The following is a 26,167-nucleotide window of genomic DNA, read 5'->3' on the forward strand; positions in this document are numbered from 1 at the left end:
TACGGTACCACCACTGTAGTGGATGCCATTAGTCCTAGAACGTGTCAGATGTAGTGCGCTGTGAGTATAGCGCACGGTTTGAGCTTGCTCACAGCTGTTTTGATCTTTCGAATTCACTGTGGTGGTAAAAAGGCCCTCATGCAAACAGAGTCCAAGGTTGCTCCGATGTAGGAGACTACTTGAGAAGGTATGAGGTTGGACTTTTTTGCATTGATTTTTAGGCCTAATTTTTCCAGGGTGGACAGGGTGAATCTTGTGGCCAAGAGCGCTTCATGATAGGATCGAGCCACCAGAAGCCAGTCGTCGATGTAAGGAAAGATTTTTATCTTTTGAGTCCGTATCTACGCGACGACTGGTGCCATGCATTTTGTAAATGTCCTGGGGGCCATTGAGAGCCCGAAAGGTAGGGCAGTGAATTGGAAGGTATCGTGATGGAACCGAAACTGAAGGAATTTTTGATGAGATGGGTGGATGGAGATATGGAAATATGTGTCCTGCAAATCGATGGTGACAAACCAGTTTCCCTGAGACAAAAGGGGAAGAAGGGAGTCAAGGGTGAGCATATGGAATTTCTTATGAAGTATGTACCGGTTGAGGTCTCTTAGGTCCATGATGGGCCTTATGCCCCCGTCATTCTTGGGGACTGCAAAATAGTGTGAGAAAAACCCATCGGTACTGTCAGATGGAATTTGAATTATGGCCTCTTTGGATAACATAGATGAGATTTCCAAATGCAGTGGCATGGAAAAGGGAGTAGGTCTAACTGCATTTGACGGAGGAACGCAGAAAAATTCTATCCTGTATCCATGTTGAATGATACTAAGGACCCACTTATCAGTAGTGATGTTTTCCCATTCTTGTAGGAATGGGGACAATCTTGTATAGGAGGGAGATTCAAGAGAATTGCTTACCCCTGTGCTGGGCCTTGCGAAAGGACTGCTTAGGGCTACGAAAGCGTTGTTGCTTTAACAGAGGCGTACGAGGCTGCTGAGTTTGGTAAGTGCGGTCCTGCTGTTGCTTACTGTACCGAGAGGGCTTGTACTGAGTAGATGATTGGTACTGTGGCTATTTGTAGGATAGCTTGTGGTGCCTATACAGCTGGTAAGGTACATAGGATTTCGCTGTCTTTCTCATCTTATGGATACTGTCCATAGTCTCATCTGTTTTAGAGTTGAACAGTCCCGCAGCATCGAAGGGAAGTTCCTCGATCTTGGTTTTGCTGTTAGATGCCAGGCGTGGCATCTAACAGCAATGGCAGTCAGCATGGATTTAGAAGCGATGTCAGCTGTGTGTTTTGCAGCAAATCGCTGTTGCCTGGTAAGAGTGTTAGCCTCTTCATAAACGTTAAGGGCTTCTGCTTTTGCGGGGTCAGGCAGGGACTGGGAGAAGGGTACGGTATCGTGGGCATCAGGACCGGAGTAGAGCATTGTGGCTCGAACCAAAGAGTGTCCACTACTGTACTTAGCACGCTTGGGGAGTGCTGTAGGTACTGGAGGAAACTGCCCCTTGCGAGATGGTGCTTGAGGTGTAGAAAAATCCTGTTGGGTACGTGGCTGACATGGGATAGAGGGAGCCACGGTATGGTGCCACGGTACTTGTGCCTGAAGCTCCGACTGATAGGTGTAGCCCTGGTATGGATATGGTTGAAACGGAGCATAAAATGGGTGACCAAACTGTGGTGGACTTTGCGGATGGTACCCATCGCCTCCATCCCGAGGCTGTATGGAGCGATGTTTTTGCGCTTTTCGGTACGCTTCCTAGGAGTTTCATGATCAGACTCCTGTTCAGATCAGCCCGCCCTGAACATCGAGGGCTTGGATGAGCAACGGCCCAGCTGGCATCTGGCTCAGCCTCAAATCAGCCCGAGTTTGGCAACATGCACATATTGTCCTGAGCCATCTGGGCTAAAGGAATGTGCTCCTCTGCATCAGAGAGTCCAATTGTTTCCCTCGAAGACTCCTCGAGCAATATCAAAGGAGCGGGAGGAGGCACAACAGGCAACTTGGCTGGTTTCTTTGCTCTCTTAGGCTTATCGGTGGCCTTCTTTTTTGCAGGGCGAGAAGGCGGTTTGGCTTTTGGCTGTTTGGAAGCGTCCTTAGCCTTAACTGGCACAGAGATGGTAAGCAGCGGTTGGTCTGCCGGAGAGTTCTGTTTAGAGGCCTCAGCATGTGGCGGGGACAGTCCTGTGAGGCAGGCGCTTTCTATATTTGGAGACAGACTCTTTCTGTAAAGGAAAGATCGAAGTCTTTGGCGCCTTAACTTAATCGCTTGCTTTGAAAAACCTTTGCAAGCAGTGCAAGACTGATGTTGATGTGATTCGCCAAGACAAAACAAGCATTTATCGTATCCGTCTGATAAAGGAATTTTCTGGGAGCAGACAACGCATTGCTTGAAGCCCCGAGGGGCCATAAACAAAAAGAAAAGGGGGGATCCGTTGATTGGGGGGGGGAGAAAAAACGCGACAGAACAACTTGGCAAAAATAAAACAGGTTCTGTCGAACAACCGATAAATATACTAAAAAGAATAAGGAGATAAGGCTAGCTAAGCTAGATACTTAACGGTTGATAGCTCTGCTCTTCCTATGTCCTACAGGAACGGCAGAAAAAGATGAACTGAAAGGAAGATGGAGGGGGCTTATATACCCCACGGGGGGAGCTAATTGACTCTTTTTTCTTAAGCTCTAGAATCTTCCGGACATTCCTGCGCAGGCGCAGGATAACCCAATTGTGTGCATTCACAGAGACCACTACGAAGAACACTTAGTACAAGAGTTAAACACATTAAATGGCATGGCCCATCTTGGAGTTAAGCACATCATACAGGAGAAGAGAAGGAACTCTTTAAAAAGGGACTGTATACACATTCTCTGATCAAGCTGCCTTTTGGAGTGCAAATCCTTTCAATCTCAGCAAACAAGGACATTGGTTGGAGATGATGAGGCACTGCAGTCCAAAAGAGCTGAAGACATCTCTAGGTATTACCAGGGATGTTGGCAAATCTTTGGGTCAAGGTCCCAAGTCCTAAGTCCAAGTCCCTATTTAAAAAGAAGGGTTTTGTCCTCAAAAAAAGAGAGAGGGGTGGGTTCTGAATTGCAAGTCAAGTCCAAGTCATTGAGGAAAAATCCAGAGTTGAGTCAGAGTTGAGTAACTAGAGCAACTGAAATCCAACTTGACAGCAAGTTTTACAACTTGGGTTCCTATCCTTGGGTATTAGTATCATACGAGTACAAATCTTCATAGGCAGATTACAAGTTCAGTGATACTGCTTGCAACCATAGCTCATAACCCAAAGTAATAAGTAGAAAAAGTCACTAAAAATAATCCACAATAATCCAGGTGACCAATTCAGTGGTAAATACAATGAGCAAAAACCTGTGCAGAATGAGTGCCTCAATGTGCCAGGGGTTATGCCCAGCAACGGGAAACAGTTTGTGCAATTGTGTGACCACCATGAAATGATCCAGCAGAAATGCTTCATGAAGAAGCAATTCCACCTTGGCGCTCTGTAGCTATAGTAGGTGCAACAGATTTTGCCAATTACTGTACAATCCCAATTCTCATTTCTAATGGCAGCTAAAAACCAAGTCAGAAATAAAATAAACCGAACGAAAACCAATACCAACAAACACTTCCTTCCACTGTCACTTCAGATGCATATGTAGTCCAGAATTTTTACTCTGTCAGTATCAAGTTTTAAATTACCTCTTTCAAGCCTCCTCTCCTGAGGTTTACAAGCCAACCACATGGCTCTTTTGATGATATAACCAAAGAGTCCCATATGAGACGGTGCCAATTACAACAGTCTGAGCACCAGACCTGAACTGCTCTTTCGACTGTAGCCTTTGAAAAGTTTGGGGACGCCTCAAGAAAAACATTACATTCTCCCTGCCCAAAATGTTTCAGATGCTTCCATTCAGAAGCAGGCTTGCCATTTGCCTGGCCAGTCAATCAAAAGCACCTGGCTGTTGCATTTCGAGTTTATCTGAATATACACACATCTGGAAAAAGTAAAAGAAGACAGCTCGAGAGGCAGCCTGCTGAAAATGATTGCTTCGCTGCTATGGTTACGTACCTCTTTGACTTGGAGACTGCATTATGACTTGGACTACTTTACGCAGGCAGAGGAGTTTCTGTTGTGGGGAGGTGCATTTATTCAACTGGCCCAGTTCTCGTTTTGCACGTGGTATGTTGAAGCTGAACAGTTTTGCCAAAAGGGAGAGAAAAAATAAATAATGCTTACTTATTTATCTATTTATTTATTTATTTATTTATTTATTTATTTATTTATTTATTTATTTTATATCCCACCTATCTAGTCGATAGACTACTCTAGGCGGCTTACAACAAGGGATACCACAATAAAAACAACAAAATTACATAAAAGAGAACTTTTGACAGTTGGGTTAAAACATTAGGAAAGAAAAGAGGAGGGGATCAGGAATTAACTAGGAGGGAAGGCCTGCTGAAACATCAATGTTTTAAATTGCTTTTTGAAAATACCCAGCAAGGGGGCCGCGCGAATATCAGGGGGAAGGTTGTTCCAGAGGTGAGGAGCCACCGCCGAGAAGGCCCAATTTCTTGTCTTTTCCTTCCGGGCCTCCCTCGGCGTTAGGCTCCTCAGCCTCACCCCCTGGCTCGCACGAGTGACACAGGTAGATCTTGGTGGTAGAAGGCGTTCCGCCAAGTATCGAGGCCCTAAACCATTTAGGACTCTGTACGTAAGCATCAACACTTTGAAGTCGATGCGGAATCTGATGGGCAGCCAGTGCAATGTGGCCAGAGTGGGTGAAATGTGTTGGAATTTTTTCACCCCACTGAGGAGTCTGGCCGCCGCATTCTGCACCACCTGAAGTTTCCGCAGCAGCCTCAAAGGTAGCCCCACGTAGAGCGCATTACAGTAGTCTAATCTTGAGTTTACGAGCGCATGCACCAAAGTGGTGAGCGCCCCAACATCAAGACAGGGCTGCAGCTGGGCTACCTGCTTGTTTTATTGCAGACTGAGAAGACACAGGAGTGACAGATAACACTCTCAAGAGACCCTTGCACTCATGCTCTATGAAACTTGACCAGCATTCCTCTCACAATTTCCAACAAAATGAACAATTTAGGGTTGCCAACTGATCAGAAAAGAGTGGGCTGTCCTGCTCTAATACCTGTCATAGTTCCTTTACCCACAGAGGATAGCAAGGAACCCTCATGGCATAAAATGAGCACAGCTGCCTGTTAAGATCCCCAGATCAAGCTACTACTGAAGACACTTTTGTCTCTTTCTGGATAATGTGTGGCGTTTATGTATATATATATATCTAAACTGAATAGCACAGTAAAATCTTTTCCCTCTCCTGCTGCAACCAAAGATTGCCCCTGGGATCCATCTAAAGCAGGGATGAAAAAACTCCAGGCAATGGGCCAGATATAGCCCTCCGATGTCCCCTGCCCAGCCTGCAAGCTGCTTCTACTGTAACTCTGCCTCCTGATCAGGGAAACGAGACTGTTTTAAAGTCTGGAAAGGTTTTGCATGGGATTGAACTACACACTGCAGCTCAGGAAGGGGCTATTCTGGGCGACAGAGCTGTGCTTTGTAGGTCTGTGATGGAGAGTAGGGGAAACACAGTAACAACAACAACACTCAGCCCTGTCCACTTTGCTTGGGTCCCACTCATGCCCTCAGACATGTTCATTGCCAAGAACACAGTCTGAGACACTTCTTTTTATTATTTTTATTATTATTATTTAAACATTTTATTAGTTTTTTGATCTATCTAGATTCAATTTGTGATTTTTAAATATCGTGTTACATGGGTTGCTTATAATTATTTGTTTTTTTGCATCTTGGTGTCTTAGTCGTCCCTTCAACATCTATACAGTTTTTAAACATTTAAATCATTCATATGTGTATTTTAGTATACTATATTGGCTACTATCATAATATTGCTCTCATAACATACAATGTTCCCAAAATCCTCTAATAACATACCTAATAAAAGTAATTCCGGTTCCAAATCTATTTAATCTTGTGGTGATTTAACCGACAAACCTTGTATTTTATACCAATAATAACTGAGTAGGTTCCAAACACATGATATATGTTATCTAAAGCATTTTATACAGATTTTCTTTATATAATAGTTTAACCATTTCTATCTCCACATTTTCTATCATGTCTATTATCAATATCATATCTCATGTATATTCATTAAGTACTATTTGTTTTGCCCCATCCTCAGATCTAGCTTCAATTTACCTTAAGAACCACTGTGTTATGCATTTACCCTGATTAGTGATCCTTTATTTCAGTTTAGTTCCCTTTTTAATATATAAGATATACCCCTTTACAATTCCAGAAGTTATGTATATACATGCTTTCAATGTTGAGGGCCACCTTAATATTTTCCCCTTTTTCATCTTTCTAAGTAACTCCTTCTCTTATCTCTAAACATTCTGCCGTCCCTTGTGTCATCTGAAAACATTTTATACACTTGATCTATCTTCAATAGATCTTTACGCACTTGATCTATCTCCAATAGATCTTCTAGGCTATTTTTAATTACTGTATTATGCTGATTTTCTCCCCTTCCCTTAACATTCCTAAAATTCTCCTCGGCTCTAGGATTAGAATGAAATCTCCTAAATTTTCTCCTCTGACTTCCTCCTGCCCTTCCTTTGGTTGGCATACATCGTCCACCATCCTCACATTTCCTTGTTCATTATTCCCTCTCTCCTGTTGAATATAGTCCTTCTTTACTTGCTCCTTGAATGATTTCACCTCTTCGTTCTGGGATCTCACTATTTCTAAAATTGTTTGAAGGGTAGATTGTTTCATCCCAAAATTTTCCTTGTTGTAGCATTATGTCCCAAGATGCCAAGTACTTGTATTTCAAGTGAAAGATAATAATTGCTTCAATAAGTCCACTTTAGTAAATTGATCACCTTTAGGGTTAATTTTGAATCCAGTCTCTGACTTAAGTTCACTCGATGATTGCATTAGACAATTAACTTTGGAAAGTCTATGTTTTAGTCAGTTCCAAAAAAAAAAGGAAAGTCAAAACAGAGTTCCATTTCTGAATATTCAAGGTCATGTTCTGGGCTTTTTGCCATAACAAACAGTTTAACTCCCACTGTTGTTTGGTTAAAATAATTTTAAAAGGAAAATTTCTTAAGTTTCTAACTCCAAAGTAATACCAAACTTCCTTGCCTTTAGTATAATTAAGTGTTTAAATAATGTCCAATTTATTTTCTTTGTGTCTCTTTGCATCTCTTTCCCTTTCTCCAGATCCACTGCTGCTCTACTTAGTAGTGGGGCTAAGAGACGCTTATTTCTGCTAAAAGATTCCATCCAGGGATAATCATAGAGCAATATAGTTAAAATTTTGCATCTGGCCTAGTGGTAATGATGATGTTAAACTGGCTGATTTTTCGCTTCTTCATTTGCCGGCTGCCAATGACTTGCAAGCAAGCTAATTCAGCTGCTTCTTTCTGCCTGCTGGTTGATTGGGGTGTTTCCTGGCTTAAACGTGGGTAACCACCATCCCCCCCATGATCAACGGGCTTCTCCCTATTTCACCACCTCAGGTGGTTTTAAACCCCTGGGGAGTCCCAAACAGGTCAGAATTCAGCCCAGGGGAAGGAGCTCTATCCTCCTGCTGCTGCCTCATTGCAGCATCAAGCTGGAAGTCCAGTCTGAGACACTTCTAAGTCCCTTGAAGAAGAGTTCCCCATCCCAACCTATATATTCTTGCTTCCATCTGCCTTTCTAGGATAATTCTTGATTGCGTGGCCTTTCTTTTCCTGCTTCTCCAGGGAGTAGACTACAATTCATACACTTGCATATTTGTTGTAGAAAACAGGCATAAAGTATTCCAAATTATAGTGTGCAACACAATCCAGGATTTGTTTGAAAGAGCAAGCAACTCTGAGCAAGAGGTGCTTTTGTTCTGCCCTTACTGGTGGTTGTTCCCTCTCATCAATATCTCCACTGGCACATCTTTATGCAACTCACCTGAATTCAGGCTTGATACCCAGGTCTTTCTGCTGCAGGTCCTGCAGACTTCGTGTGATTTTGTTGAAAGTTGCATCCTGGTAATTAAAGGCAAGAGAATGATTATTAGACCCTGGCAGGAAAAATACTGTCCTCACTACGGTCGTGAGACCTTTCATACACCACAAGACACCAAATCATGTAGGATGTAAGAGAGCCGGTCAAAATATTTGTCCATTTTACTGCAATATCATTCTACTCTAGCTTCCTCTTCTCTCAGTTTGTCACTATAAATTCACTCCAGGGACAAAATCTGTCAGCACCTGTATGTTACAAATGTCTACCACTGCATTATAGGTCCTCAAGAAATCTCAGCAGTTAACTCCATGTCAGAGAAAACCTTGAAGGCAGCATTCCAGTGGTGCACAGGGCAAAAAGCAAAAGGGCAGGGCCCCAAATACCAGCATCTTTTCCCTTAAAGCTGTTACTGCTACTGTTACATACAATAGATACTTCAATCTCTTAGGAGTGGGGGATGAGATATAATATAGCAAAGCTGAGAAATTACCCAAAAATGGTAATCAGGATGGTGTGTGGCCCTCGAGGAGACTCCAGAGGGCCCAACTGGGAGCCCTAAGAGGAACTGTTTAAGGCTTATGCTATCAGGGGAGGAATTCCATTTGGTATTTCTTTGTCCCTAACCAGCATAATACATCCTGGTTAAAGACAAAATGTGTGCTCAGATGAGTTTCCCCCAGAATTCATTTCAGCTTATATCCATTTCCCAATGCTGTAACATACACATTTTACATGCTGTTCCTGAAATAGTACAGTGTCTCAAAACATAATCCCATGTGGTATTCTAGCAATTTAGAAGATAAAACACCTACCTCACTTGCCTCAATTGTCCCTACATACTTAAAGATTACATCATAGAGAGCATGATGGATATACATCTGGGGAGAAACAAACACAAAGAATACGTTAAATTGGAGATGCTCATTGGCCATCCTTTTTGGTTACTAGGATCAGCTAAGAAAGGCCTTCTGGCGGTGCCAAATGTTGCTGAGGTCCACTCCACAGTTATCTGGTGCAAGATATTATTAGTACAGTGGCACAAATCATATACTAAAATATACCCCTCACCCCCAATATTTGACATGTTCCAACAATTATCATTTCTAGGTACATACTAAAAGTTTATCTACTCTTTATGATGCAGTTTATAGATAAATTCAATATACAGTATCTAGGTTATATATTTTTTTCATCAGCACCAGTTACTGCTCTAGTGGATTTATCAAGTTATTTTCCCAAAGGATCAACTGTTGCCAAGTTTTAAGTGTTAGCTGGGGTGTACTTTTCAGAATTTCCATCTCCGCCCCTTCCAAACTCCTTTCTTCCCCCTTTCTATCTCCACCCCTTCTAAATTCCTTTCCACCTCCTTTCCTTTTCCAGCCCTTTTGTACTCCTTTCTGTGCCCAAAAAGCACAGTAATCTATGCACCCGGGTAGGTGGGGCTTGTTAGCCTTGGAAGGCAGTCCATCTACCAGAAGGAAAACTCTGATTTCAAACCTCCACTGCCTTGTGGCTATATCCACTGATGGAAAAGGCTTCAGGAGTTAAATCTGAGGCAAAATCTGGAGCCAGAGTCCTGGAGGCAGTTCGTGACTGTGTACAGTCACGCTCTGACAACTCCTGCAACGTCGTTGGAACCAGTTGTATTGGCTCTTGCCTTTCCATTGGACTTTTTCAATGACTTGGAGAGGGGGGATTTTCTTCTTGAGTAACAACCTATTCTCCATATTATTTTACCCAGGCTTCGTCCTCTGGAGAGGACACTCCAGCTTCGCATACAGCATTGAAATAACACTGGAAGTAGCAGTTACCAGTTATAAGTCTTTGCTCGATTGCCGTAGAGTGTGACAGCAGGGGCTACTTCCTATGGTGGGAGAGGTCATTGCACCTCACTATGTAGCTACCACCCGCCGTAAGCTGGGCAGCCCCCAGCCAGTAAGGTGCTGCCTCACCATGGTCTGTTAACCTCAGGGGTGCGTGGGGTTTAGGGTGAAAGCCAACAAGCAGATTGATAACCCTGCACCATGCAACAATCATAAGAAAACTGAAGCTGGGCATCTGGAATGTTCAGACAATAACCCCAGGCTTTTCTGACGACTTGCAGGAAATAGACAATGCGTGCAAAAGAACTGTCATTGACATGGAACTGAGTAGGCTGCAGGTGGACATTGTTGCCCTGCAAGAGATGAGATTGCCAGACATGTGATCTCTCAAAGGAAAAAACTTCTCATTCTTCTGGCAGGGAAAACCATTGAATGAGGCCAGGGAATATTGTGTTGGCTTTGTGGTCAAAAATACTCTGCTGAGATCCATTGTTCCACCTATTGCGGGGAATGAAAGAATCCTGTCTCTGCAGCTCCACTCATCAGCAGGACTGGTCACCCTTATTAGTGCATATGCACCAACAGCGTTGTCTACAGCAGAAGTCAAAGACAAATTCTACGACGATCTGGCAGCTGCTATCAAAAAAGTCTCTGAGAGAGAGGCACTGTTCATTCTCTGAGATTTTAACGCTATAGTTGGTGCTGATCACAATTCTTGGCCCACTTGTCTAGGCCGTTTTTGCGTTGGGAAGATGAATGAAAATGGCCAACGCTTGCTGGAGTTTTGCTATTACTATGGTCAGCAACACATTCTTTAATACGAAGCTTCAACACAGGGTTTCCTGGAGACATCCAAGATCGAAGCATTGGCATCAGCTCGATTTGATCTTCACTAGATGCTCTAGCCTTCCTAGTATTATGACCACATGCAATTATCAGAGTGCTGATTGCGATACTGATCACTCCCTGGTGTGTAACACAGTAAAACTGTGAATAAAGAGATTGTATCACACGAAAAAGGAAGGAAGATCACGTATTGATATCAGCAAGACTCGCGATCAGAGAAAAGTTGAGGAATTTGTCCAAGCGCTTCAGGAAACCCTTCCAGGCCCGGCTGATGCAAATGCACCTGAACGATGGGAACATTTCAAGAACACTGTTTATAACACCATCTTGTCCACACTTGGCAAGAAGACCAAAAAGATGGCAGAATGGTCTGAAACTCATTTGGAGGAGTTGATGCCAGCCATCGAGGATAAGAGGAGAGCTGTAGCAGCATACAAAGCCTGTCCTAGTGAGTACAACTCGCAGGCTCTTCGATTTGCTCGTAGCAAAGTCCAATGGACTGCCAGGAGATGTTCTAACGAGTATTGGCTTCAACTGTGCTCTCAGATACAGATAGCAGCAGACACAGGTAACATCAAGGGAATGTATGATGGTATCAAGCAGGCTTTGGGTACAATACAGAAGAAATCTGCTCCTTTGAACTCTGCTACAGGTGTGATCATCCAGGACTGAGCACAGCAGATGGAACACTGGGTGCAGCACTACTCTGAGCTATATTCCAGAGAGAATGTAGTAACCGAAGAGGCATTAAATAACATCAAATGCCTGCCAGTGGTGGAAGAGTTGGACAACGAACCAACTTTAGAAGAAATAAAAGCGGCCTTGTGTTCCTTTGCTTCCAGCAAAGCACCTGGGAAGGATAACATTCCTGTTGAAGTGCTGAAGTGCTGCAAAGAGAGCATCACCACCAAACTGTATGAAATCTTTTGTCTTTGCTAGAGGAGTACCACAGGACATGAAGGATGCAAACATCATCACATTGTATAAGAACAAAGGAGACAGGGGCTGTGGTAAAAGCGTTCCTTAGAACGGCCCTTACACGGGACAGAGAGGGATCCAGGAATGATCCGTCCTTATCTCCAGCAAAATCGGGTCCTGTAACTTTGCTCTAGGCGACTTCTCACCCTTTCGCCCAAGTCTGTCCCGATTTTAAATAAACAATGTCTAGGAGCTCTGGAAGATCTAATCTTCCTTTCATTAATTTAGGACCCTAATTTGGTAGCGTAATGTGGCCAGATCAAAACAATCCTAGTTCCAAAATATCCAATTTACTACAGTAGCTTAGTCTAAACAAGGAGACAGCTTACAGACAATTTGTCTTTTTATATTTTATTACAAATCATCTCAACAAGCTCATTTTACCGTCATTCAGTATTTCCAAATTATTTCCAAAATAACCCCCAGACTTAGCCACCAGTCATTTCCTCTATAAAGTGAAAATAATGAACTGTCTAACTATATCTTAAATAAGCATTCTTACGCAATCTCAAAATAAAGTCCTGTCGGCTGCATATCTCTCGGTGTGTCGTCTCTCTCCCTTCCATCTCTTCTCCGTCGCTCTCCTCGTCTCTCTTCGCCCATCTTTCTTAAATTAAGCCGTTGTGTCCTTGTCCATTGGACTTTTGATAAGATAAGGGTCAGCTTGTTCTTCTTTACTTTTTTTCTTCTGCTGGAAAAAGAACTGACCTTGTATAATTTTTTCTTCCTAATTAACACCTGGACATCAGTTAGCTTCTAGTTGTTTCGTTGCTGTAATGAAACAAAATCCATCTCTATTCTACTTTTACAATTTTCATAATCAAATTCATGACAGGGGCGACTGCAATAACTACCATGGCATCTCTCTTTTCAGCGTTGTAGAGAAGCTGCTTGCCCATGTTGTGCTGAAGAGGCTCCAGGTGCTTGCAGACAGAGTCTATCCAGAATCACAGTGTGAATTTCGAGCTAATAGAGCCACCACTGACATGGTATTTTCCATCAGACAATTGCAGGAGAAATGTAGGGAACAATGAGAACTACTGTTTATGGCCTTCATAGATCTTACAAAGGCCTTTGATTAGGTAAACTGCTAACCAAATCAAAAGGTGGTTAACCTTTTTAAAATACTTCCCAAGATTGGATGTAACCTCTACTCCTTAAGATAATCAGGTCCTTTCATGAAGAAATGAAGAGCACTGTAGTTTTTGATGGCTCAACATCAGATCCCTTTGACATCCGAAGCGGAGTGAAACACGGCTGTGTCCTTGCGCCCACGCTGTTTGGGATATTTTTTGCTGTCATACTGAAACACGCTTTTGGAACTGCAACAGAAGGTGTCTATCTACGGACTAGATCAGACAGAAAGCTCTTTAATCTCTCTGAGTTGTTGTTTAGTCATTAAGTCGTGTCCGACTCTTTGTGACCCCATGGATCAGAGCAGGCCAGGCCCTCCTGTCTTCCACTGCCTCCTGGAGTTTGATCAAATTCATGTTGGTAGCTTCGATGACACTGTCCAACTATCTCATCCTCTGTTGTCCCTTTCTCCTCTTGCCTTCAGACTTTCCCAACATCAGGGTCTTTTCCAGGGAGTCTTCTCTTCTCATGAGATGGCCAAAGTATTGGAGCCTCAGCTTCAGGATCTGCTCTAGCTCAGTGAGTTAGACTGAGAGCGAAGACTAAAGTCCAACTGAGATGCATGCATGACTTCCTCTTCACCGATAATGCAGCTGTTGTTGCCTACTCTTGAAGAGCTCCAACAAGTTATGAATCATTTTAATAAGGCCTGCCAAGATTTTGGAGTAACAACCAGCCTGAAGAAAACACAAGTCATGGGCCAGGGGGTGGACTCACCTCCCTCTATTACCATCTCCACACAAGAATTGGAGGTTGTTCATGACTTTGTGTACCTTGGCTCAACAATCTCTGACACCTTTTCCTTAGATGTCGAGCTGGATAAACGCACTGGCAAAGCAGCTACCATGTTCTCTAGACTCACAAAGAGAGTATGACTTAAGAAGCTGATGGCATATACCAAGATCCAGGGCTATAGACCCTGTGTCCTGAGTACACTCCTATACTGCAGTGAGTCCTGGACCCTTTGTGCACGGCAGGAGAAGTTGTTGAACACCTTCCATATGCGTTGTCTCCGACGCATTTTTGGTATCACCTGGCAGGAGAAAATTCCAAATAGAGTAGTCCTAGAATGAGCTGGAATTTTTAGCATATATACATTACTGAAACAGTGACGCCTATGTTGGCTTGGGCATGTCGTGAGAATGGCTGATGGTCGGATTCCAAAAGATTTCCTGTATGGAGAATTAGTGCAGGGAAATTGCCGCAGAGGGAGACCACAGCTGCGATACAAGGATGTCTGCAAGTGGGATCTGAAGGCCTTAGGAATGGACTTCAACAGATGGGAAACTTTGACATCTGAGCGTTCAGCCTGGAGGCAGCCAGTGCATTATGGCCTCTCCCAATTTGAAGAGACAGCAGGCCGAGGCAAAGACGCAGTCCCGAAACCAGCAAAATCATGGAGCAGGACAGGGGATGGATTGTATTTGTCTTCAGTGTGGAAGGGATGGTCACTCTCGAATTGGCCTTCTCAGCCACACTAGACGCTGTTCCAAGACCTCTACTGAGAACACCTTTCAGAGTCTATGGGAATGAGCAGGAATTTTCTCATCAACTGCAGAGAGTGGAGCCACTGTTTACCTTTTTTTAGATGATGTCTGTGTAATGGGGTAGTCTCTGTAATATGCATGCTTCTGCACTGCAGTTTTTACAAAGGTGCAAGGGATAGAGTATTGCACCTGATTCTGGTACAGTTTCCTGTTGGATCCAAAGTAAGCCTTCTGGCCATAAGTCTAAATGAGCATGGCTCTTTGGTGGATATTACTGACTAATTTTTAAATATTAAACTGATTTTAGAACAAAGATGCTGAAAGAGATTTTTGTCTATGAAGTATTCAGTTATGTAAAAACTTTTGGGATTGTTGCCTGAGTCTGTGCATTCTTTATGATCGACTGACCAATAAGTATTTGACTACTATTTACTGTATACTTCTAAAATGTAGTTATAAGGCCGCCCACAACTCACATCAACAGCTTGCTTCATCAGGTTCATCTGAGGTTCCTGCTTCGCTAGCATTCTCTAATGATCAGAAAGGAGAAAAGGCAATGTTAGCATATAGTGTTTTAGGTACAGCTTGCAGAACTGACTTTGTTTGGAGCTTAGCTCTCAGAATATCTCTGTCAAAACAGCCAGCTTCCATACTAGCTGGGAGATTCTGAAAGCTATAGTCCAAAAAAGGAAAATTTTCAAGCTCTGTTCTTAGGACTGGGGGAAGAACATGCTGCACAGTAGGATACTTACAAGGTGAGAATCTCTCAGTAACTGCTGAATGCATTTGGTGTATAGTGCGTTCACAGAATCCTGAAGATGAAAAAAAAGCCTAATAAGAATGTTTACAAAGAAGGAGAAGGAAGTTTGCATCATCACCTACGTTGTTTGATTGGTATATTGTTTCTATTATATCACTCCAGCGGTATAAAAACAAAAACTCTTCCCATGGCAATGGTACAGAATGCCTACGTTGTGTTGGAGCCTGTTTGCAACCTCACAGGCTCTCTGTGGTTCGTGAGACTGAGACGTTAAGTGCCAGTTAATGAGAAAGAGGGGGACTCTGGGGAACTCATAGCTCTTCTCGTCTGTGGATTTCTGTGCTTCCGCTGTGTAGCAAAAAGGAATGCTACGAAAATTCAAAACTCTGCAACATATTCTTTGTTTGACTTAATGTGTATTTTGCAAATAAAATGTGATTCTGGGAGGCTACAGTGTCCCACCTTAATGTGTGAGAGGTACCAAATGAACTAGTTTATGCAGCGTAAGCTTTTGTGGACTGCAGTCAAACTGGTCAGACACAACAATTATAGACTAAGTAATGGGCTGATATCTAGGCAGGGCTTCACCTTAAAGACATTTAAAAACAAATTGTAACCTAAATCCATTACATTTGTGTAAGCTTGTCTATGAGTAAATGTATTTCCGATGCAAGCAGCATAAGCTTTAACAAGATACCTTCTCACACAAGAGATGAGAAAATATTTCTTCATGACAGCACCCACCACCTCCTGTTGCATATTTCTACAAAATTTAGACCTGTTGAAAGCAGAGATACTGACTATGTAATGGCGCAAGATTTTCCTGTCATGCTCCTTGAAAGTCCTGTGGAAAGATGCAATTGCTTTGTCAAATTTTTCCGTATGTCTTCCCAAGAACTCTCTCACATCTTCAATGTTTTTCAGGGAGTAAGAATTTGATGAGGCTGAAGATTGTTCTGAAACAGAAGACAGGCGTCGGAAACCAGAAATATCTCTAGCTGAATTCAGAAGTAGCAGCAGTCCACATTCTTCTCCACACACACACACAAACACACACATAAAGGGGAACAAACTTAAAGAGTATCTTATTGCTCAACATGTCTCCACTCTGGAAAGTTGGTCCTTCTAGCAAACAAGATTTCTTATGAAGGTGTTTCATGCAGATCTGGAAGGGTAGTTCAGCTTTCATCTCCCCTGATGAAAGGTTTCTAGTATTGCCTTCCAGTATAAATAAATAGTATGCTCAAAATATATAGCGAAAGCTGGCAGCCTATGGTTATCCAGATGCTGCTGATCTAAAACTCTCATCTTTCTTTCCCACTGGTTCTCTCGACTAGGGATGACCAGAGTGAGAACCTAATAACAGAACATAGAGGCTGACATATTTCCCAGCCTGGCCTGTGTGAATGCCTTCAAAAGGGTGGCAGCTTCAAAACCAGCTGAACTGAGACCAGCAAACTTGTAAAGTGTGGCAGGACATTTTGCTGCCTGACTGCAGACAAAGACACCACTAACCTTTGCTCTCATTTTTTTCCAGAGAATGAGCTATACAAAGGATGCTAAAGCTCTCTTCTTTCTCATTGTAGAACGTTTCCTCAAAGAGAACAGGCACAGAGGAATGATGGCTAAAGCCAGAACCAAGTATGATCACATTGCCTTGTATGAAGATTTCCTAAAGGGACAGGAGGGAGAAAAGAATCAGATCACTAGAAACCAGGAGCTGGAATTGTGCAGCCTGTATTAAGCCCGCCAAGGACTGTTGTGCTCATCTCCTTAGAGCCCCACCCCCACACCATCACTTAAAAATTAGGGGAGGAATAGATAAACTCCCTTCCAGAAACCTCTAAGGCACCAGTCATGCTATTCAGTATTATTCTCCCTGCAACATTTTTTGATCCCAGAAGCGTAACACCAATTTGCCAAAAGGGGCAAGTACAGCTCCAAGAGATTCAAGGAAAATAAAGAAGGGCGGGGAACAGCCTACAGGGCCTTCCCAGTTGCCTTTCCATTACTGTAAACACTAGAGATATCCATTTAAATTTACAAGAATATGGATTTAAAAACTAGTTAGTCATTTAGCATTCCCTGAGCAGTTGTATTTTGGAAGTGCTCTTAGCTTGCTTGGTGAAAAGACTGAAATGTTCATCCATCTTTGGATAAGAACCTTGAAGACTTCCCTCCAAGCTTTGGAAATACTAATCCTTTGTTTAAGTACTAATATTCTGTTTAAAATCTAATTTATCCCATGGAAGTTCATGCGACTACAAAGATATAGTTATGAGGCATCATGTCACTGACTATGGTACCAGATTTCACCACCAAACACTATGCACCTTTCCATTCAAGGTCTGAAAGTTTTTCTCCACTGCTTTGAGAACATAAGAGTCAAACTGGCAAGCAGAGACAAAACTGCTTGAAAGACTTCCTTTGCACGGCACTAATACCTGGAGAAAAAGAAACACAATGTCAGGAGCACGCATACCAAGCTACACCCTAAAAGCAAAATGGTGACACTAGATCATGATATTAAGGCATAAAAAATATAAAAAATCTGATCACTATGAAATACCGGCAATGCTCCAATTACTTGTCAGAACATTTCCTTCATTTTATCACAATGACGAAGACGTCAGCAAGCCAGGAGAAATATCAGCCAAAGCAATGAATTGCTCAGTGTGAAGGCCAGGATCTCCTTGCATTCCACATACAAAAGCTGACTGCTCTTCCCAGCTGAACCTTACTTCAATAGTGGCATCCTTAATCACACCTACGAATGAGGGAATGAAGACAGTCCATGTGTACATCACGGCCCCCTGGTAAAAAGAAATGGCCAAAGGACAGCCATGTAGCTGTCCTGGGTAGCTGGAAAGGGGAGGTGACACGACCAGGTCACTGAAGGGGAAATCAACAGGCATCCAAGACCTGACCCTTGATGAACATACCTATGTGGCTGGCATTATAGAAATGTGGCCAAATGAAGTCGGGCGAGTCGATCTTTCCCAACTCTGCCCACTTGAATCCTTCATGCAGCAGCAGATGACATCTTAAGAGGCAGAGTTGCAAAGGTCTGTTGTGATTCCGTCACTCTCACATGCAAGTACTGGAGTTTCCTAGGTTTAATGGATTTATTTCAAACTGTCCAGCCCCTGTGAGTGCCGAATTCCTGGCCCTTCCTGGCTCATAAAAACAGCAGAAGTGAAGGAATGGCTAAGGAGGTAAGGGGAGCTGTACATACCTCTTTACTACACAGCACCATTCCATGCTGCCTAAAAAAAAGGAGGCTGTAAATCCTTTTTTGAAAAAAGCTCTCTCTGAACTTCTACTCTCTGCATAGGCTAGACTCCAGTATTCTATATTTAGGCAAGGTAATGGAGCATGCAGTGTCTTCTCAGCTCCAGGGATTTCTGGATGAGTTGGATTATCAAGATCCATTTCTATCTGGCTTTAGGCCTGGCCATGGGACAGAGACAGCTTTGGTTGCCTTCAAGGATGATCTGTACTCAGTAGAGGATGGGACATGTGCTCTTTGGGTACAGCTGGATCTCTTAGTGGCTTCCAATATCAACCACAGCATCCTTCTGGATTGTGTCTCTGGGACACGACCTGGATGACCATCTTGCTCTCGTCTTTTCTGGACAGACAAACTTAGAAGATGTGCTGGAGGAAATTCCTGTTCAATACCTTGGCAGTAGGGTCTCTCAGGATTCTGTTCTGTCCTCATGCTATCTAACTCGTACATGAAACCACTGGGAGACTGACTAATGTTTGGGGCTTTGATGCCACCAATATGTAGATAACACACAACTTTCTGTCTGATTTACATCTAACTCTGAATAAGCCATTTTTTCTAAACCAGTCTATTGAATGAGAACAGACTGAATTTTAATCCAGTCAGAACAGAGGTATCTCCAGTTAGTCAAATGACAGAATAAAGAATCAAATGGTACTGGATGGGGTTACAGTTTTACTGAAAACTCAAGGCTTGCAAATTGGGTGTACTCCTGGATTCATCTCTGAGCCTGAATGCTCAAGTCTTGGTAGTTAAGGCCTGTGTACCAATTGCACTCATTTGCAGAAATATGTGACTAGGTTCTGGCAATGCATGCTTTAGATGCTTGGATTACTGCAGTGTACTTCATATAGTGCTTTGAAAACTGTTTGGAAGTTTAAGCTGGTTCAAAATGCTGCAGCCAAACTGTTGACTATAGGTTGGTCATAGTGACCATACAATTTCCCTGCTGTAACAGCTTCACTGGCTAGCAATCTGCTCCCAGGCCCAATTCTATGTCATAAATCAATCATTACAGGGCTGAGATCCTATATGGCTTGGGTCCAGGATATTTGAAGACCTGCATTTTTCATGACTTCTGAGATCTTCCCTCTATTCCACTGCCTATATAGGCATTTTTGGAAATATGCAAGAGAGTTTTATAATGGCTGTTGCAGACTATGGAACTCCCAAATAAAGCTGGCACACACTCCATCCTTCCACTAACAGGCAAAAAACTTCATTTCTAAGCAGGCTTTTGTAAATTGAATGCTTTGGTGAGAAATGGGTTTTTAGTTGAGGGTGCAGTACACTTTCCTGTTTTATTATACATTTTCAACTATTGTTTCTGAGTAGCTTTTAAAATTGCTGTATGTATAACCACATAATATTTTAAATACTATTGTTTATTGCAATATCAGTTGTACACAGTTTTAGTTACAGTGGTGCCCCGCTAGACGATTACCTTGCAAAACGGTTAATTTGCTAGACGATGAGTTTTCACGATTGCTATAGCGCTTTGCAAAATGGTGTTTCCTATGGGCAATTTTCGCTGGATGATGTTTCAGACCATGCTTCGCAAGACAGGTTTTTTTTTTTTGGGGGGGGGACGATTTTTGCAAGATGATGATTTTGACAGCTGATTCAATGACTCGCAAAATGGGTGTTTTCGGGACTGATTTTCACAAGACAGCTATTTTTACAGCTGATCCATGCTTCACAAAACAGTTTCTCTATGGGCGATTTTTGCAAAACGACGACGATTTTTCCCCATTGGAACGCATTAAATGGATTTCAATGCATTCCAATGGGGAACCGCATTTCGCAAGACAATGTTTTCACAACAGCGATTTTTGCTGAATGAATTAACATTGTCTTGTGGAGCACCACTGTATTTGCAAGCTATCTCAGATCCTCTTTTTGGAGAAAGGCAGGACTGAAATAAAGCAAACAACACAGTAAATAAAATTGCTTCATTGAAGGATAAAAGTGGAATTATTTTCTCAAGTCCTTAAGCCTGTTACTTCACTTTCTATTCTCAAAAGAGCCTAGACATAGGTTAAAGTGCTCAGGAATACATTCTAGATAATGCTCTTCTTGAGTGTCTTGTAGAGTCTCAATTTTTGGGTACCCTCACCACATGCAGGTCACTAAAGGGACTTCCTCTCATAGCCCTCTGTGGTGGGCAAAACGTTTGGATGCTCTTACAGAGTGCCATCCTTTCCAACTATGCACAGCCTCTATACCTCTAGCATTCCAAACATGGATGTACAGCAACCTTCCCCAAGCTGGTGCCTTCTTGACTCGTCCCATCATCCATAAGTGCTGACCAAAGCAACTGACACTAATGGGAGCTGTAATACAAAACAACTTGGGGGTCCAAGCTGGAAAGCTGACATGTACAGAATGCGTGGGCAAATACTGTAAGCAGGAATGAATATTTTATAATATGCTACTCAAAAGGAAGTGGGGATGTATTGGCAGTTTTCCACATGTGTTAAATTGGCCCCAAGAATGTGCAGCCACATTGGCACTTGAAAGAAGCTCTGTTTCCTGAAAGCATCCAATTTTACTTACAATCCCATGCAGTTCTGCAACTTTCCGACAGAGATCAGGTCGACGCTTCTGCATAGCTAAATAAAAAGGGTTCTTCAAGAGATCTTCATCATACACAGCCATAGGGGCCTCCCAAGTATCAGCTGTTGAGACTTTCTGGAAAATAACATACACATATAAAAGAGTGTCAAGTTGGTGGTTTCATAATGCCTTTTTAGAAAGGTGCTGCCTAAATTTGATTCATGATCACAGGATCCAGCAACACATACAAAAAACCCCAAAACATTATTCAGAAGTCTTTCACCTAAGCGCCATATTTTATCACTATACTGCAGTCTCCATAACTGTGCAGCATTCACTTTCCACTTTTATTTGAAAGGACATTTGAAGATTGAGATTTCTAGAGGCCCCTGTGCTTCATTATGAACAAATTAGACAAAACACATTTTGTATGTTTAGATTTCTCCAAAAAAATCCATAAGGGGAAGAAGCCTAAAGTCACTCATTCCAGTAAGGCAAAACCTCTAATAATTTGTTGATGAAATATCTGGGCCATTAAGTTCTGTTTGTAAGATGAAGGAGTCCCCATGCTGGAAGATAGTCTCTAGAGCAAGGGTCTCAAACTCAATTTACCTGGGGGCCACTGGAGGCAGAATCTGGGTGAGACTGGGCCACATCAGATTTTCCGCCAAGCGGAGCAAGAGCCCAAGGAAGCCACCCAGGAGTTTCCTTAGCCTGGCTGGGGCTCTGAGGAGGAGGAGGAGCGTGCAAGCTGTCGTCGCCGGCCACAACCCCATCCAGCTCCTTCTTCACTACCACCACCACCAGCAGCAGCAGGACAAAGAAGCAGAGAAGGGAGGGATCGCCAGTGACCACCTAGCGGGGTGGGGAGGAGGGCATGACATAAAATTAAAAAAAAAAACACCACAGAATTCTCCTTGCCAAAGGACAAAAGCCCCCATCAGTACCCATGAAATTAAACAGAATGGGGGGGCCCCCACAGGTACACACATCAGCGTGCGCACACACGTGCACACACACACGCACACAAACACACACACATGGAGGTCTGGCAACCTTCCTCTGAGGGCCCCCTCAAAAAAAGGTGCACTCAGCAGCAGCAGCTACTCCCACTATGACAGAGGAGCAAACTTTGCGAGGCGAGGCCAGGCAGCCTCCAGAGCCAAGGAGGCTGAAGCAGGAGGAGGAGGGAGCACTGCCGGGTGCAGAGGCGGCCACTGGCCGGGCTGGTGCTGGGGGTGCCGAGAGAGAAAGAGAGCCAGAGAGCCGCTTCCCTGGAAGAGGCGGTGGCAGCTGCTGTTGGCGGCTTGGAGGTGCTCCTCGAGGATGGGCCGGGAGTGAGCTCCGCTCTCAAGCATTGCTCGGCGGTGGGTTGGGCGCTCGGAGAAAAGGGACGGCAGCGTGCCTTGCTCGCCGGCTGTCCCCCACAACAGCGCCTCTTGCACTCTCCATCCCGAACTGCAGCCTGCCAGCTGGCAGACAGGCGGGCTGGCTGGCAGGCTGCAGTTCCGGATGGAGGGTGCAAGAGGCGCTGTCTTGGGAGAGAGCCGACGAGCAAAGCAAGGGTTTTTTTGACTCTTGATAGCAGAGGATGTGTGGGTGCTTCGGGGGGGAGGCAAGTCAGGGGCCACAAACTCTAATCCGGCAGGCCGCAAATGGCCCCCCGGGCCGCATGTTTGAGACCCCTGTTCTACATGTAGTCATTAGCGTATTCACTGGTCAAGTACTAACTGTTAAGGGTTCCTATTTTATAGAATTGTAGAACAATTGAGTTGGAAAGGGCCTATAAGGTCACCAAGGCCAACCTCCTGCTCAATGCAAGCACCCAAATCAAAGCAGATCTGACATGGTTGTCCAATTTTCTCTTGAATGCCTCCAGTGTTGAAGAGCTTACCACCTCCTGAGATAATTGGTGCCACTATCATAATGCTCTAACAGTTCAGAGGTTTTTCCTTGATATTCAGTCTACATCAGGCTTCCTGTAACTCAAACACATTCTCACTTGTCCTGTAATCTGGGATGATCCTGCACTTCCTTTGTATGACAGCCTTTCAAGTATTTGAAAAGTGCTATCCTATCACCCCTCAGTCTTTTTTCTCAAGGCTACACATGCCCAATTCTTTCAGCCTTTCTTCATAAGGCTTGGTTTCCAGCCACCTGACCATCCTCGTCACCCTCCTCTGAACTTGTTCCAATTTTTAGCAAGGTGAGGCCAAACCAGTGCTGAATACAGGGGGACTAGCACCTAGCAACATGAATTTGACCGAACTCCAAGAGGCAGTGGAGGACAGGAGGGCCTGGAGTGTTCTGGTCCTTGGGGTCACGAAGAGTCGGACATGACTTAACTAAACAACAACAAGAACCTTGTGGGATTTGGGAACTATACTTCTGTGAGTGCATTCTAAAATAACATTTGCCTTTTTTGCAGTCACATCACACTGTTGGCTCATATTCAGCTTTCAATATATTCCTTCCCCATTTGGAGAAGTTTTGTAATTTTTTAAAAGAGATGGAATATTAACTTATTTTTCACAATGCACATCTCTTTCTCTGCTTCAACCTTTTCTTCAAGGCACACAAAAATCACATGACAAAAAATTGTTAGCTTCTCTCTAAAGCATGACCACCTGCTATGTCATGTCTACCAAAGAAGCTACTGTACATCCATCCTGCAATGAATTCCCCTTTCTAACCCTTCACGCTTTAACTTCTCTCACTTTGTCCAAGTGTCCGAAACACCTCACCTGCAGGACTTCCACCTGATCTCGCTCTCTCCCCTGCAGCACTGGGGGACTAGTCATCTTAAAACTCACCAGCCACAGGAGGACCAAAATAATGTAGCCCACACAAACACACAAAACCCTCACCTCATTCCACCAGTCCTAACACAAAGCTTGGCTAGAGAAAAGAAGCAGACCAGTTTGAGAGTACAGTGGTGCCCCGCTTGACAATTACCCCGCTCCATGACGAATCTGCTTTACGATGAGGTTTTTGCGATCACTATTGTGATAGCAAAATGATGTTTAAATGGGGAAAATTTGCTTTACGACGATCGGTTCCCTGCTTCAGGAACCGATTCTTCGCTAAATGATGATTTTAAAACAGCTGATTGGCAGCTCTCAAAATGGCTCCTCCCTGTGCAAAATGGTTCCCCACTGTGTTTAGGACGGATTCCTCGCTTAACAGGCACCGGAAAATGGCCGCCCTATGGAGGATCTTCGTTGCACGATGAGCTATTTCGCCCATTGGAATGCATTGAACCGGTTTTCAATGTATTTCAATGGGTTTTTTACTTTCGCTTGAAGACAATTTCGTTCTACAGCAATTTTGCTGGAATGGATTATCGTCGTCAAGCGAGGCACCACTGTACAAAGGAAGGAAGAGAGAAAACAAAAAATTGCTTTACACTGAGTAAGACCATTGCTCAATCCAGCCCAATGGCTCTCCAAGGTCTTGGGCAGAATTCCTTTTTCCATCTGCCTGGAGATCCCTGATATGACTTGACTTCCCATCCACATCCTAATTGGCCCAAATCTACTTAGCAACTGAAAACAGAGAAGATCTCTGTTTTAGGACGGTATAACCAGATGAAATGGCAGCATACTGGAGCGCAAACTATAGCACTTGTGTATGATTCCATAGTAAATTCAAATTAGATTCCCCCCCCACTTCAAAATGTATGGAAAGCCTCAAAGTATAGGTTTCCCAGAATTATCTACCCACAGGAACAGTGTCTGCCTTGTTCTGAACCAAGCTCTGGCTCAGCAATAGCCTTCATTTTCTTGATTGATGCTCTTCCCAGGTTGCTCTTATCCAATTCTGTTCTTTCCTGGACTCCCCAGGTCTCTTCCCCACTTCAGGTTTTTCCCCTCACCACCTCTACCAGAAAGTGTCTCAGAAAAATTTCCTATTGCAGGTGAAAGCTGTTTTCCCCACAGTAAATGAAAAACAGTAAATGAAATGGGACAACAGTATTTCCATTTTAAGAGCCTTCTAAAAGCACCACCTATTCTTTGTGCAGCTCCACTGTATGAAAAAACATGAGGCTATACTTCAAAGCAGTCAAAAGCAGTGCTGGCTCTACCATTCGGTAGAATGAGATGGTTGCCTCATACAACAGATTTTGTTTATTCATTCATTCATTCATTCATTATTTTATTTATATCCCAGCTTCCCCCAAGACAGGAACCTAAAATCACCATCAAAGGTATTCTATGATTCCATGATATATCGACCTTATCATACAAGTTCTCTAGGCCAGTGGGCTTCCAGATGTTCCTAGACTTCAACTCCCAGAAATGCTGGCCAGCAAAGGCGGTGTTGAAGGCTTCTGGGAGTTGTAGTCTAAGAACTTCTGGAGGCCCAACGTTGGGGACCACTGCTCTAGGCAACCCACTGTAAGTAACCTTAAAATACAGCAATAAAATGTATTAATACTGTTCAGAACAGTTCTTACAAACTAATTTGAATTATTACAGTGTGAAGGAGATCCAGAGGAGAGTGTGCCGTCCCAAGAGAAAGAAGGAAAGGAGGGTGGGGAAAAATCCGAGAGTGCGAAAGAGCAGGAGGACCAGAGGGAGAACTTTGCTTCAGAAGAGGGGAAAACGAAATGGGGCGGGAAATTTGAAGTAAGCCTAGTAGAGGAGCGCGGGAACAAGAAAGGGGAGGAGCAGAAGGTGTCAGTCTGGGAAGAGGGTATAAGTAACCAAGGAGAACAGCGGTTCGAGGTAGAACTAGAGTTGTGGAAGCACAAGAGAGATCTGGAGAGACTGAGAGAGTATGAGAGGGTGAAGACCCAAGAGCTACTGCGTGATTTCCCTAACCTCAAGTTAGGAGGGCTATTACCCGACCCCATCTCAAAGGAAGTGGGAGAGGTGCGACAAGAGTCCTTAGAATGGTCAGTGATAGTCTTCCCCAAGAAAAAGGGTAGGGGACGACAGGTGATCCACCCAGATTCCTGGTACAACACTCCTCCGCCCGCGGGGGACTGGGCTCGGCATCCATGATGCGGCTACCATTTGCGCAGTGAGGAGCGCACCTCTTCGGAAGCCCACCAATGCGGAGAGGTTTGGCCCAGCACCCCTGTGAGTTTGGCTGATTTGGGACGAGAATTTGTATTAGACAGTTATGGCACGTTCCCGGAGTTAAATTTATTTGATCCAATTATGAACGGAACAGAACAGCATGTAATCAATAAAGAAGTTGTTAAAATAAATGTCTTCTGTGATATTTCCCGCA

The 26,167-nt window shown here is 43.6% G+C and overlaps 1 protein-coding gene across 2 annotated transcripts in view; it reads right to left on the minus strand.

The window, feature by feature from the left end:
• ANKRD27 (ankyrin repeat domain 27) overlaps nucleotides 1–21,648 on the minus strand; it is a 70,202-nt gene extending 48,554 nt beyond the window's left edge. Inside the window, exons 1-10 of one of the 2 annotated variants that reach the window (XM_078380349.1) lie at nucleotides 21,542–21,566; nucleotides 20,930–21,064; nucleotides 17,418–17,528; nucleotides 16,600–16,756; nucleotides 15,886–16,040; nucleotides 15,077–15,136; nucleotides 14,801–14,854; nucleotides 8,869–8,934; nucleotides 8,000–8,076; nucleotides 4,073–4,194 (exon numbers count right to left, since the gene is read on the minus strand). In XM_078380349.1, coding sequence (XP_078236475.1) covers nucleotides 4,073–4,194; nucleotides 8,000–8,076; nucleotides 8,869–8,934; nucleotides 14,801–14,854; nucleotides 15,077–15,136; nucleotides 15,886–16,040; nucleotides 16,600–16,756; nucleotides 17,418–17,528; nucleotides 20,930–21,031 — 904 coding nt within the window. In that variant the 5' untranslated portion in view covers nucleotides 21,032–21,064; nucleotides 21,542–21,566. Of the gene's footprint in view, nucleotides 1–4,072; nucleotides 4,195–7,999; nucleotides 8,077–8,868; nucleotides 8,935–14,800; nucleotides 14,855–15,076; nucleotides 15,137–15,885; nucleotides 16,041–16,599; nucleotides 16,757–17,417; nucleotides 17,529–20,929; nucleotides 21,065–21,541 lie in introns of both variants that reach the window. The other variant, XM_078380350.1, reaches the window with a different exon arrangement.
• Between the last annotated feature and the right edge of the window lie 4,519 nt (nucleotides 21,649–26,167).

This window comes from Pogona vitticeps, chromosome 10, assembly GCF_051106095.1.
Source record: "Pogona vitticeps strain Pit_001003342236 chromosome 10, PviZW2.1, whole genome shotgun sequence".
Classification (NCBI taxonomy): domain Eukaryota; kingdom Metazoa; phylum Chordata; class Lepidosauria; order Squamata; family Agamidae; genus Pogona; species Pogona vitticeps.